At 42.0% G+C, this 14,264-nt stretch overlaps 1 protein-coding gene across 7 annotated transcripts; it reads right to left on the bottom strand.

The window, feature by feature from the left end:
* Positions 1-482: 482 nt before the first annotated feature.
* On the bottom strand, positions 483-14,046 carry tnnt3b (troponin T type 3b (skeletal, fast)). Of its 7 annotated transcripts, XM_036543904.1 has the most exons (16): positions 13,963-14,046; positions 11,460-11,499; positions 10,811-10,824; positions 9,845-9,859; positions 8,366-8,578; positions 7,176-7,193; positions 6,771-6,791; positions 6,056-6,074; positions 5,784-5,829; positions 5,535-5,651; positions 5,354-5,431; positions 5,151-5,264; positions 4,617-4,729; positions 4,158-4,248; positions 3,489-3,529; positions 483-871 (listed from the first exon to the last, which is right to left on the bottom strand). In XM_036543904.1, the coding sequence occupies exons 2-16, from the start codon at positions 11,477-11,479 to the stop codon at positions 835-837; spliced, it is 957 nt and encodes a 318-aa protein (XP_036399797.1). In that variant the 5' UTR covers positions 11,480-11,499; positions 13,963-14,046; the 3' UTR covers positions 483-834. The 7 variants fall into 7 exon arrangements, with proteins under 7 accessions (XP_036399797.1, XP_036399799.1, XP_036399798.1 ...); XM_036543906.1 differs by lacking the exon at positions 9,845-9,859; XM_036543905.1 differs by lacking the exons at positions 3,489-3,529; positions 13,963-14,046 and adding an exon at positions 2,634-2,674 and having other exon boundaries at positions 11,460-11,563.
* Between the last annotated feature and the right edge of the window lie 218 nt (positions 14,047-14,264).

Below are 14,264 nucleotides of genomic sequence, written 5' to 3'. Positions count from 1 at the left end.
TATAATGTGGTACCATACACTCAAGGAAATGGACAGGTCTTATTCAGAGTCAACAAGAGTCAACAACACTTTGTGATTTTAATCAAGAACAATTTTTAAATGTCCATGGCATAATGTTTGCAATTGACTATGGCAATTTGTTGAGTTGTAGCAGTTTTTTGATCAATAAATTGCATTGATTTAGTAAAATGCACTGCACTGTTTTTAGGGATGCATAATTGTCAAAAGACTAAATACAGAACTAAATACAGAACGATATACTTTATCAAAAATAAGCACCTGTATCCCCATAATGGCAGCTGTAGATTTTTTTAAAATAAATTATATATATATAAAAAAATCTTAGCCATGTTTTCTCTGTTTGACAATAGTAATGTCATGGTATAGTCGAATAATCTCTGAAATTAGTTTCTACAACTAATAGACACTCTTACAGAATGAAGAATTTGTGTTTTGCTTGTTAACATAGGAATATAGGCGTGTTTAAAGTACGTGGTTAAGAAGACGAATTTTTATTGAAATGTGAACAATAATTGACCTACAGACAAGGCTGAAGAGTCACACTTTATTTACAAAAATATTGAGAACCGAACAACAGTCCAGTGTGAGAAGGCACAACTGCGGCTATTTCTACGACAACAAATAGAGGCTTTCATGCTGGATTTTACGTGACACGGATCGGACGGTAAGAAATCAAGTGTGAGTCGTCTCCGTGCCATGGCTCTAGCCGTGATGTAGTTCGCTGTGGCGGGCCGTCGTCCCCCATGAAAGTGGTCCGGGCTCCAGGCTGCAGGATGGGAGTGCGCCGGGGCGGAGGCCTCCTCAACGGTCGATTTACTTTCTGCGGCGGGCTGCGGCTCCCTTCTTGCTGCTGCAATGCGGCAGGAGCGCCAACACAACCAGGTGAGACCCGCTGCGCCAGCACCGTCTGCGACCTCTAATGTCCACAGATACTCTAGCAACTGGATTCCTGACTGCAGCTTTGTGAGGCCGTTGCTCAGACACAGGGACCAGTGTAACATAGTGTCTGTTCAGAAGCTATCAGGATGCCCACCCTGCATACTCAGTCACGCTTCATTTGCAGTGCAAAGCTGCGCCGCTGTGCAAAAACTAAAACTTGCAGTCATTTATGTAATTGAAATGATTTTAATGTTTTTTTGGAGTAGCTGAAAGACAGCTGTAGACTTAAGGTCTGGTTACCCTTGTCACCCTCACATAAAGCTGAAGACAGAAGTCAGTATAGTATCTGCTATTAAACTGAGTTTCCATGAGGTGATCAACTCAGTGTCAATCATTCAGGCAATTGCATGTACACTCTTCCATGTCCTTCCATGTGTTAAAATTTTAAAGCTTCTTAGGTACATAAAATAATAACTTGTAGGAGGATGTTTAATAGTTTGTTTTTTTTTAAGAACTGTTGGAAGTTGTGGTTATAAAAATATCATCATGTCAAACAGCAGTTCAAATTCAAAGAGATGAGAGAAGACATGCTGGTTCCCCCATGCCACACCAGGCAGCACTTACCGTAATATTTACTACCACTTTGCATCATGAATGGTTGAATGAAACAACTATTCCATGTATCTGCCATAGACCCAAGGCTTCATTCATTTGGGGTCTTGGAGATTCATGTAATATTTTTTCTTGCTGGAAAAAATACCCCCACTCATCTCTTGGCTACAGACCCTTGGTAGCCCACATGAAAGCACTCAACGCAAAAATAAAAAGCCACATGAACGGCAAAGAAATACATCGTTTGAGGCCAATTTTGCTTATGTAACAAAGCTATTGCTAAAATTTCATTAAACACTTTGATTAAACACATTGTGCACTTTAAAGCAGGAAATTGACTAAATTGTGGTTGATGTTGCAACATTGGGTGAATATACATTCTGAGAATATGGGAGAGTATAGAGAGTGTTAGAGCAGTGGGACGCTATGTGTGACAAGCAGTAATTCAGCAGCAAGGTTATTCAAAACCATTTTTGTCACTGTGTATTTTCTTTGCCTTTGAAGAAGCATACACGACTACAAGACAATCACCAAACAGAGCACATGGGACTTCTCTGTTTCTCTGTTACATCACATGATGAGAATGTGATGTATACAGTGGAGAGAATGTGCAAATACCTGTTGGTTTCTAATGTAAATTGTTAATTTACAAATTGAAGAGGAGAGGTCACCTTACATTAGCTGCAAGTCCTTGTTTGGGTAAATGGTATCAATTGGAGTCAAAGGTATGGCAGCAATGTTTGGATTTATACATGTGGTCTCTTTACATTAAAAAAGGAATTACCTCTTCACAAAAATGTTCCATAGCACTACTGTGAACCTTCAGGAATATAGTAACTATAGTACATTTGCTAGAGTAAAATTGCTTAACGCTTAGGGCATGTTTGTAAAGGCCCAGTGAAGCTGAAGGCACCTACATCAGCAGCACCCAAGCTGTGTAAATTTATGTGGATGTGAGTTAAGTTTTCTCATTAAGTTTTTCAGTACAGCATTAAAATGATGACAAATGCATTTCTCAGGAAGGGGCAATGCCCCTTTCCCCATAGAAGAAATGCACCAGATTCCCATGCTGCCATCTGATGGGGGGGATGGAAGGCATGATTTGGGAGGGGGCTACTTACTGCTTCTGCAGCTCATCAATGCGGTTTCTGAGAGAGATGACCTGCAAACAACACATGAACTCACGTTTAAAAGGGGAGCAGCACGCTACCTTGTTGGAAGCCCGACCTCTCACCTTAGACAGCAGCTTTCTCTCCTGGGGACCGCCTGTGTGGTCGAGGTGGAAAACCAAGGCTCAAACACACCCAGTGTGCTCTGTGATTTACCGTCTGTGTGAAAGTGCTCTGCAATCATTGCCACAGTTCTGGTTCGTTGTTCAGACCATGTCAAGAGATACGAATTTAACTGCACTGGTTCTTCAGCAGAGACTGACTGAGTGTCTTCAGGGTGTGTTTTTCCATTGGTTTTCCCGCTCGTTTAGAGTGAGAGGACTCCCAGGACCATAAGACCAGAGTTTCTCAAAGCACGGCTCAACCGAAGGCTGTTTCAACACTGCTGGAGGGAGTAAAAACTCGGTTTGGCCCTTAGTCCGACTCAGAAGCTGCCACTTACCTGTGTGGGGACTGTGTCTCTTGGACTTACTAGCGCTGGGGGCAAAAGGTCCTACTGTCTGACGTGCAGACATAAGCACCCGAGAGAAGGGTGAGACTGGAAACAGTTGCAGCTAGTTCTATGGTGACTTTTCCAATTGGAAAAAAAAAAAACATTTCATTTGCTGCAGTCTGAAAATCTTACTGCAGGAATGACATTAACACTAACACACAGAGATGTTGCTGTTAATACCATCCTCCGCAGGGTGACCTTTGACCTCTCAGCAGACGCTGACCTGTTGCCCCATTTCCATGGTCCCCTTAAAGCTTCCCATGCAGGCAGACCATGCGCTCCGGGCCTCGGGCCCCCTCTGCTGTATTACTTACAATTTACTCAGCTCCTCAACTCTTTTACGTAGTGTTGTAACCTGGAGGAGAGCAAAGCAGAGCTGTGTTCAAATATCGATCAAGCGCATCATCGCACGGGCGATGGGACTTCCCCTGTCACAGCCAGGACTTTTGTGTGACATGTAAATACCTTTATGACCAAGGCACACGCCCATCCATTCCATCTGATCACTAACGCACCCAATTGCTTATGGTCGTTGAGCTCCAGAGCCTCTGTGCCTAAAGTTCAGAGGTCAGGAGGCTATTTAAACACAGCTCTGTTCTGGGATTGAATGGTTAAATTAAAGACTCTTATTTTATCAACAAATCCGATCATAACATCTATGGTTAATGTCATTTCCCTTTTCCCTTTCCCTTTTTGTCTTTACCATAACAATCCACACATAATGTGGAGAGGCAGCCTCTTGCTATGGATATATGATTCATTCTTTCATTGTGTTCAGTAGGTAGAAATCTTCTGTCTTCAGGAAAGAGTACATTGTCCGCCGTCAACATCTTTTAATTTAGTCAGAAAGGGGACAATATGCTAGATAGGAGAGAAGGAAGGGCTAAAAGGTTTTTTATAAATCACAACAACAGCAGTGGGATAAAAAAAATCAGTCAGAATAATTGTGCCAGTCAACAGTGCCCAGCAGGGGGAGCACTCACCTCATACTTCTGCCTCTTCAGCTTCTCAATGTGGTCGAATTTCTCAGACTCCAGGGTTTGCATCCATTCCCACAGCTCCTTAGCCTTTTCCCTGGAGCAGAGCAACAAAAAATAGAATCACCCTATGTTCCACACCTCACCCTAAATAGTTAACCTCTAGATCTCAAACAACAGCATCTGGATATGGTTTTTAGGCACAACTTGAACTACATTTTTCATGGTTAAGGGACAGTCAGAGGACTTTTTCCAGTTTTTTTTTCTTCTCGCAAAGGTCAGATAATTTCAAGGGAAAGCGGAACTAAAAGGTGAAACACCTTGGGGTATAGTTAAAGTGAATTTTTGAAGCACACGTTAAGCCAAGACTGTGGCTGTGGCTGTTGGAAAAAAAAGCTAATTGAAGGTGTTCCTCCTGTTCATTGATGAACTTGCTGAGTCAGCTGGAGTGGTGGGGTGTCTCACCTCAGCTTGTCCTCATTCAGATGGTCAATGTTCAGAGCCTTGCGTCTCTCAGCCAGGATCTTCTTCTTCTTTTCTCTCTCAGTCTGCTTCTTCCCACCTCTCTTCTGGTCAGCCTGTGCATTCCGCAGCAAGAGGAAGACGCCACACCACACTCAGTGACAGCCGCACGGACAACACACCGTAACATTAGACAGCCTTTCCTTACATTGCATACCTTATCCATTAATATCCATTCTTGCAGGAGGATATTTACTGAAGCAATCAAAGCTGAGTAACTTGCACAAGGATACAATGGCTGTGCCCCACTTTCGATTCAACCCTGCAACCTTTGGAATGCAAGCCAGCACCTTAACCTCTGTGCCACACTGCCTCCCATTATGTATCTAATTATGCAACTCCCCTTAGGAAAGGGGAAAAGTGTAGTTCATATCTATTATCAACCCAATCAATTGGAAAAAGCCTGATCAGGAGAGCTAGATTTTCAAATCTGCCAGCTTTACAAACAGGCCTCAGTACTGTGGGCTAACAGGTCACCTTTTGCAGATAGCTGCTGTAGTTGGAACCCATGTTGGACAGGGCTGACTTCTTCTTGGCCTCCTCCTCAGCTTTCTTCTTGGCATCTGCCTCCTCTTTCCTCAGCCTCTCCTCCTGTGAAAGCAGTCACAGCATGAGTGTGCACCCGTGAGCGAGTGAGCCAAGGTTCCCCAAAGGCACCCTGAGAGGACAGGTCACCTCACCTCACGTCTCGCCTGGCGCTCCTTCTCCTTCTCAGCCCGGATCCTCTGCTGTTCTGCCCTCTCAGCCCTACGCTTCTCCTGAAAAGACACACATGACCACAGGTCACCATTACACCTATGCGCCACTAGGGGGTGTGGTTTCCCCTGGCCGTTGAACAGGCCACGAGAATCCGCCACTCACAATTCTCTCTTTGAGGGCGATGATCTCTTCCTCCTCCTTCTTCCTCTGCTCGAAGTGAGCATCAATCAGAGCCTGCAGCTCAATGAGGTCCTTGTTCTGACGTTTCTTCTGAATGTCCTGTTTGGCAGGAGATGCAGAGAGAATGAGAGTAAGGAAAAAGTTTCACCAGTTGTTGCTGCTGGTCCTTCGCTGCCCCAGGTACGATAAGACTGCAAAGCCGAACCTGTAGTCAAATGCAGTTTTACTCACATCAAAGTCCACTTTTTCTCCCTCAGGGATCTTAGGTGCACTGGGTCTGTGGAAAATTGAATGATGTCATATCATTTCCTGCCACCTCACACTTCTCAATGGTTGACTTTCCATCCATGTATAAATTCTGATAAATGTCTTGTGTTGCTAAATGTTATCTCCCTCAGTGATGTGGAGTACTTATGCACTTAAATTCAAGAGCATGGTTTCAAAAACGTATTTCTGAAACTGCATTCAGTTCATTGCGGAGTTTTGTTGAAAATGTTACTCACTTGAACTTGGGCTTCTCCTCTGTCAAGTAAGAATAAAATAAAAAAAGAACAGGGAATTGTTACAGGGTTAGAAATCCACATACTTGAAAGACACAAAGACACATGAGGCTTTCAGGCAACAATCTTAACTTCAAAAGGGTTTTAGGTTAATTATTCATACTGCTAATACAGATTAAGAATTAAGTGTTTTTTTAGTAATATGTTTCAAAATTACACATGTAAGTTCAACAAAGTTATCAACATAAAGACATAAAGTTTTACTTTGGATTTAAAGTTTTGTTATTCTATGTTAGTGTAAGTGCTCAGGGGAACCAAAGTCCAAAACTTTTAAAATGACGCACCTTTTCTCTACAAAGCTACATACGGGGACCATACCTTGGTGCTCATGAGTATATAAGTGCTTCATTTTCTACATCTAGCAGGTTCCAGTCTGTGCTTCACTTAGAACACAACTGTAGAAGCTACAGCTATAGTCAGGATTCAATACACCATCCGAAACTTCATTATCCACTCGGATAATTCATGTTACATTTATTTCACAAGAAAAGAAAAAGCAAAAATGGCTTCATTGCTTTGGCAAGTACATATTCACACTATTATCTATGCCACTACAACGTTTTTACTACGGAAGCTTTTGGCTTGACCCTCACACCCAGAAACGCAAGCAAGACAACACCCAAATAATAAGCTTTTCCTTGCAGGAAATACAAACTACCATCTTGTTCTCCCTCCTCGACTGGTTTGGAGCATGTCATGCGGAAGAGAGAAGCAAAGCAAAGATCAGCTTTGAGGGGGGGGGGGGCGGGGGATCACTGTGCAGTGAAGCATTTCATTAGCATTTCATATTCTTTCACCCTTTTTTCCGCTTTTTGTCATTGACATTATTTGATGCTATGGGACACCTGAACTGTGGATCTCTGTGGCTCCACACAGGTGTTTGATTTTTTTTTTTGGTGTCAGCCAGTAAGGCCGAGGTAGAGACCAGCTAGAAGAGACATCATTTTGACCAACAGGGCAGGCATTTTCTCAGGACAGCGGGAGCTCGGACGCCTGTGACAGCTGACACTGGGTGGCCCTTCCAAATCAAGGATGTGCACATACAAGAAATTTATCAACATACCTTCCTCTTCATAGGCCTCTGCATGCAGCAAGTGTTGAAAGCAAAGGCAAAACAGACATCATTAGCGACATGTTCAACACACATTTGTGGGCACAGCTTGGCGACCCAGACTGGGGTGAGTTTGTGCTAATTTATGTCCATTTGAAAAGGACATCACTTATCAATCCAGAAAAAAAGCACTTTGAATCAATTGATTCTCAGACACCCCAATGTGGAATGCACCAGAAGTGGTCAATTCTCCAATTTGGTAAAATATTTAATTTTTGTGACCACATAAAAAAGGATTCATCTGTTTGCAAACTCAAAGAGGACAAAAAAGATCTTAAGAAGATCCTTCATTCATGGCATTTGGTAATATCCAATTCAATAGAGTTTTAAGATGAATAACAACCAACAGAAGGACTTTAGGCAGTGTTAAAACACTACTTTAGAGGGGGATGACATGACCATGAAGGCACGCTTGGTGTGTTACACCTAGCACCACTTTATACTAGTGTGGGCGATACGTTTCAAATAAAGACTTCAATTTTTTCTCCTGTTTGAGAATTTGAAACACAGACAATTTCATTAACAAACCATAACTTTAACAGAGACATTATACTGACATCAAAAAACACTGGGGCTCAAAGGCAACCCACAGATGTTCTGAAATCCCCAACATTTACAACAAGCATAGAGCTATAAGTGCAGTCATGCTACAATGTGTATAAATATTATAATGGCAAGCCAATGACAGCAGAGCTGTTCTGTTTTCAGATGCATTGTAGTAAATGTGGGGGATTGTGGACAGAGCAGGCCTGGACTTCTCTACGTCTTAATTCTTCATTAAGAGGAAGAAAAGAGCCAGCCTCAATTAGTCTGCTCCACGGACAGAGTCTGCAGGATCTCATAGAGGCAGGTTTGTAACAAGCAGGTGAAGCACTCTGCGGGGAGAGGCACATACACACAGTATAGATAGCGATGCACTTATACACATGTATACAGGTTTGCGTAGGCATGGTTTCTTCATAGTGGCCAGTTATGAAGAGGAGGTACCTCCAGTAGAGATTTGGGGTTTTTTTTTCTTTTCTTTTTTTTCTTTTTCAGCAGAAAGCTGCGATGACTAGCTATATTAGTAGGTCTGCTTGGCTGTGACAGGCGGAGTACACTGCTGAGTTTGGAAGGATGAATGAATACCCATGCCCACATACCTTCCTCATGCGTTTCCTCATGCACCACTTCTGGTTCTGGCACTGGCTCTGGCTCTGGCTCTGGGGCTACCACAGGCTCTGGCTCTGGTTCTGGCTCTGGCTCTGGCTCTGGCTCTGGGGCTGCCTCAGGCTCTGGCTCTGGGGCCGCCTCAGGCTCTGCCTCGGGGGCCGCCTCTGGAGCCACCTCTACTTCTACTACCTCCTCGGCTACGGCTACAGGGGGGGGGCATGCAGCAAGCGATCAGGGAAAGGAAGGTGTGGAGAGGTTATTGAGTGCACGGAGAGAGGCAACGTTAGCAAGGTAAATACATCACTGTTCCAGTTAACAAAAAATGGAAAAGAAGTGAGAGAAGGGGGGATGGTTGTTGGGGCCAGCTTGGGCTGAGAATGCAGCAAGCGGTAAGGGTGAAGAAAAGAGAGGTCAGTCATATTATTTTATGCAAAGAGAGAGAGAAAGAGTATATTATACATGGTGGTTTCCTATATACTGGAGATACCTGGGTTGAAAAGGTTTCACATGCAAGAAAGAAGGGGTTAAAGGGAAAAAAAAAACTGGTAGTCTAATCACACATTTCCCAATTGTCCTCATAATTTGAGAGCCGTTACAATCAATCAGCCACACGAATATCACCCTTAACTGGCTTGTGTTTGACAGACAGTGGCAGAGAGAGGAGATAAAGTTAAGGTTAATCATTAATAAGCATATGCTAAAGAGAACAGAAGACAAAAAACAGCCTTGTGTCCAAAAACAGGGAAAATGAAAGGAGCATCAGTAGACCATTGGGTAAGGCTTTATGCAGTGGATCTGCTGTTTTTTTTCTTTTTACTCCCTGTGAAAGACTGAGACTTGCACAGCTGTGTGACACATACAAGCAGTGGAAACAGAGGATTTCCTTTGAGGGATTGTGAGTGGCTCACCATGCTCTCGTGTTAAATCCCTTAGAGTGAGAGGGTGTGTGTTAGGACAGAGAGCAGTCTTCCCAATAAACAACCTACCGCGGTTGTTCCCTCAGCTAGTTAGCAGCACATTCAAATTTGCATCACTAATTGAATATACATGTTACAGTGGGGTAAGTAGCCATTAAAAATCACAGAAGCAGTATTACACATATTTCAGCATATATAAGCCAAATATATGCATATACATGTGTGCATGTGAAAAGTGTATCTGCATGTGTGTGTCGTGCAAGACAGTATTCCAGAGAATGAGTCACCACAAAAACCAGCAAGTGTCAAAGGATTTTCCTGCTAACACAAAGCAGTTGATCACAAAAAAACAGATAAAGTTAGGAAAAAAATAATGGAGATAAGGAAGGAGAGATGAAAAAAGAGTTAGCTGTCATGCCGCATGAGGGTGACACAGTGAGAAAAGCAAGCATTGTCAAACACACTGAAATTAAGGGTGAAAAAGGTTGACAAATTAGTATCAGTAGAGATGGGAAATAATGATTGAACTGTGTTTTTTAAATTGTTTTTTACCTTCCCCCTCGAAATCTTCATTTTCCGAAAAGAAAAAGTGGTGAAATGTTACAGTTAACAAGGAGGCATATATGTACTCTGTAATTTGTCAGTCTGAATAAGAACATAGCCAAGGGCACATGCTAAGCATATAATATATACAGAATATATATACGGTCCTCCACAGCTGATGAAGTGGCATTGAGTCTGTGAGTTCAAAAGTGATGTGTCTGTGAAGTACAAATGCTAGTGGCTTAAGGCAGTGCACAGCCCTGGAGGACAGTAAACCAGCAAGGGCCTTTTGGGCAGAGTTGCAGAAGCTGCTGCTAACAGACACAGAACACAGGGGAGGTACTCACAAACCTCAAACTACCCATTAAGCCTACATTCCCTTAAAAATATGAGGAGAGAACTATTACATACAGATATCATATATTATATATAACATATATCATTTATATCGCATATTCACTTAATGTTATCATGTCAAGCATCAAGACACCAACATCACTGTCTTGCAACTTTGAATTAGAAATTCATGGCTGTCCTTACGTTAAAAAAAAAAAAAAGATATTAGTTATGAAGGTCTATATACTGGACCCTCTTCAGTTTTAGAGGGCAGCAATGTACATACAGTTTCACTCAGTCAAGCCAAACCTGCAGAAATATTTGTCCAGCACGTTTATCCTTTCAAAATAGAAATGCACGCTAGTACCATTTATGTTAAAATGCAGGGAGGGTTTTGGCAGATGTCATTTTATTGGTTCAGGAACAGCAGGATGACATTTACAAGACACACCACTAGAGGGAAACCCGCTACTACAAGTAGAACTAAAGAAAACGTATCGTCTCAAGGGTAGGGAATGGCATCATTTCAACTTTGAGAAATTACAATAACAATAATAATAGAACAGGAGATGGGGACTCCTGTAAGTGTGACAATTGAAATTAAGTTTTAAATAAATTATAAAAAAAATAATCACTTACCCTCTACCTGTTCACTGAAAAACAAAAGAAAAAAAAATTCAAAAAACAAATTCAATATTGTATCCTTTTGCTAAAACACAGGTCAACGCTCGAATTAATCACATCCATGCAACTCCCTAGGGTTCACTAAAAGGCTGCTTAACGGAAAAGGTCTAAACATGTCCCCACAACTCAGAAATCTAACAAGTAAATTAAAGCAAATTTCTGCTTTCCACAATAGAAAGGCAAAATACCCCCGCAGCAATGTAATCTCAATGACAGACGACAAAGGATTTGAGTGGTGATTAATGTCAGAATGACACTTCAACAACACATTGTAAGTTATGGAAATGCATTTCACAGTGGAACCAACAATTATAATAATGCAGTATATTAATTATATTAATACATTATATTAGCTACAATTACATTAATATTGTATGCACATGTTATAGCCATTTATCCAGTCATAGACGTACATAAGAATCATGGTCTCTACTCCAAAAATAGAAATATCTGCTTTGAAGACCGTCGGGGTCCCCACTGTGTATTTATTCCCATTAACTGTTAGCTATAAAGGATGCACAAAGGTCTATAGGTTCTCAAAACTGCCAAACAATAAATACATATTTTGAATGAAATAAAAAATGATGAAAAGGTAAATACTTACACTTCCTCAGTGTCAGACATGGTGACAGTGGACTTTGCACCTAATGAGAGGAGATGGAGAGAGAGAGGTTAGTCAAAGCTAATGCGCTCGAGGTTGAGTGAACAGTGTTTCACTGCATTTATAGCTACGAGGTAACGGAAACCAAAAACACCGTCTCCTCCCTTTTCCAAAACGACCCTGATAGGCTACCTACGGTTGATGCAACGGAGCTACAACTGACAATTTAAAGACGGTCAAGTTTATACCGTGTTAAAGCGTATGATCATACCCCCCCGGTGTCAAGGGAGTTTTAGTGTGCCATTTCCCTCCTGGACTTAGGTTCCACCGCACCTGCTTCCTAAGTTTCGAAGGCTGTGTAAATTGTATCCTCACCATATAATCATATATTCGTGCAAAATTGCTCTCACCCAATGCTGGCTCTCAGAAAGAGCGTTCTTCGCCAAATATTGCACACTCATTCACCTATTTTCGAGATCATCAAATATAAAGGACGTACAGGACGACTAGTGAAAACATTTGTATTGAACCCTTTTTTTTTTTTTTTTTTACCTCGGACAGTCGACTGAAGCTCAGCTCATTCAGTTTACTTCCAACGACTTAGAAGCTCATGACCTTACTGCGATTTGAACGCGACTTCCCAGCTATACCTCAACAGGTGCTATTGGTTTGGATGTCAAATTTGTTTTTGAGGATCCGATGATCGGCGCCCTCAAGCTCCATGTTAACGTAGGTGTCACAGTTGGTGACATTATTCATTGTGTGTTTCGCGAAGTATTATTTACTGTTACTATCAGTTACTCCATTATTGTTGAGTTCATTTGGTCACTTCCGACAAGTGAAAAAAGGATGATTTGAGGCAGTAAAAGATCCGATATATATATATATATATATATATATATATATATATATATATATATATATATATATATCTCCACCCTTGAGTACCCTTGAGTATGCTTTTGAAACGCATTCCACATAAACAGTAAACGTACCCCCACTATGAAAGAGTCTCTCAAGTATTCTAGTACCGACAGCTGCGGATGTCTTTCAGAATTAGTGTACGATCGTATTTCGCAGCGTCAGCGCCGGCTCTTTCTGCTCAAATAGCGTTCATAAGCCCCATTCCCCGTCCATATCTGGCAATGACTTTCATAGAAAAGCAAGGTGGTAAAGCGGGGAAATGGGAGAACAATGGATAATATGTGGTTTGTTTCATTTGCCCTAAAATGTCCCCAAATATTCTGTTTAGAAAGATAACACCGATTACCTATTAGTGACCAAATATACAAAAAAAAAGAACTTAACTGAAGTCATCTAAAACCCACATATTTAGATGATCTATGGTGGCAGCACGTTATTTTATAAATTATGACATAAAATAATGCTTATCTGCAGTGGTTTTGCAGTTGTGGCCACACATACAGCTGAGTGTCTGTGACTGTCCTATTCAAATGATAATCATGATCCTCTGTGCTTAGAAATTTGTTTCCATGCCTGTATTAACAGAACTGCTTGGACATGATTAAATTCTGCAGAGAACTTGTTCACTCAACAGGTGACTAGCTGCCTCCTCCCCCTGAAGACCCCCCAGGTTTGTTACATCACAGACATCCAGCTAGATTTAAGATGAGTCACAAAAGCATTGTGTTCACCCCTGTTCTCAGTCTCAGATATGCAGTCATTATCATTGTATTATCAGCTGCCCTCTTGTTAAGCCTCCATTGTCATTGCCAGCATTGGTACAACTTGGCAGAATAGTGACAGGTTCGATGAAGTGATTTGTAAATCCCAGGCTTAAAATACCTTGACCAGGCTGTCCAGGGGCTTTGAGTCTGACAATAATACAGCAAGGTACAAGCTTTGATCAATGACCTTGTAATTGATCAATGACCTCCAGTCCAAGTGGTCCCCATTGTTTTATCCACAATAATGGTCAGATGTGTTGGTAGAATATCCTGGTAGCTCTTCACACACACAGGCACAAGGATACATCTAGAGGTACATTCACATCCTTCCTATGTCTATGACATATTAAAGATGCACGTTGTCTCTCTAAAATCACACAAGGTAATTCCAAAAATGTGCATATATTTCATGCGTTTACATTTGAAATACTCTAACATATTCAGTGCAGCAATAACATTTCTGTCCGCTAAGCATCCATCTCTCCTCCACCTCAAGCCAAACACAAAGCTGGCTCATCACCAGCCTAGGAGACATTTCCTCCTGCATCAATCAGTCATTGGCCTGTCTCCCCTTCCCGCTCTAGCTTGCAGGAGGCAGTTAGCTCCCCGCTTCCACTACCCTGTCGAGTCCATCACAACTTGGATACTCTTGGCTTGGTGCTCTTGGCTCAGCCTCCGCTTTAAAGCTACAGTGCTGCGCACACCCTCACAGCATCTTCCATTGTTCTGGGCGGTAAAACTTTGGTCAGCTACAGACCGCTCTGACTTTGTAGATGCTGTCTTTCTCTCTCGTTCTATTTCTCCTGTATCTTTCTTACCTCAGAAAAGCTGAAAGAAGTGAGCTCCCTGGTGGCGGAGACTGGCTGTAAGGTTCTGCAAACTTCACGGGGTGAATAAGTCCTTCTGTTATAGTGATATTTGATCTCCTGTGGTCCCTTATTGGCTGAGGTGGTCTTGGGGGCAGGGTGGCGGGGGGCCAGCAATGTCTTAACCCCGACACTGAATAAGGAGATGTAAAGGTTATGCTGGAGGAGATGGGAACAAGTTTGGAGAGGTATAGCTGAGATGTTCTGTTGCTATATTTGTCATCACACTAGGCAAGCAGAATTAGCCAAGGGCC

Source organism: Megalops cyprinoides, chromosome 13 (assembly GCF_013368585.1).
Source record: "Megalops cyprinoides isolate fMegCyp1 chromosome 13, fMegCyp1.pri, whole genome shotgun sequence".
Classification (NCBI taxonomy): domain Eukaryota; kingdom Metazoa; phylum Chordata; class Actinopteri; order Elopiformes; family Megalopidae; genus Megalops; species Megalops cyprinoides.
This window is presented reverse-complemented; position numbering and strand designations above follow the sequence as displayed.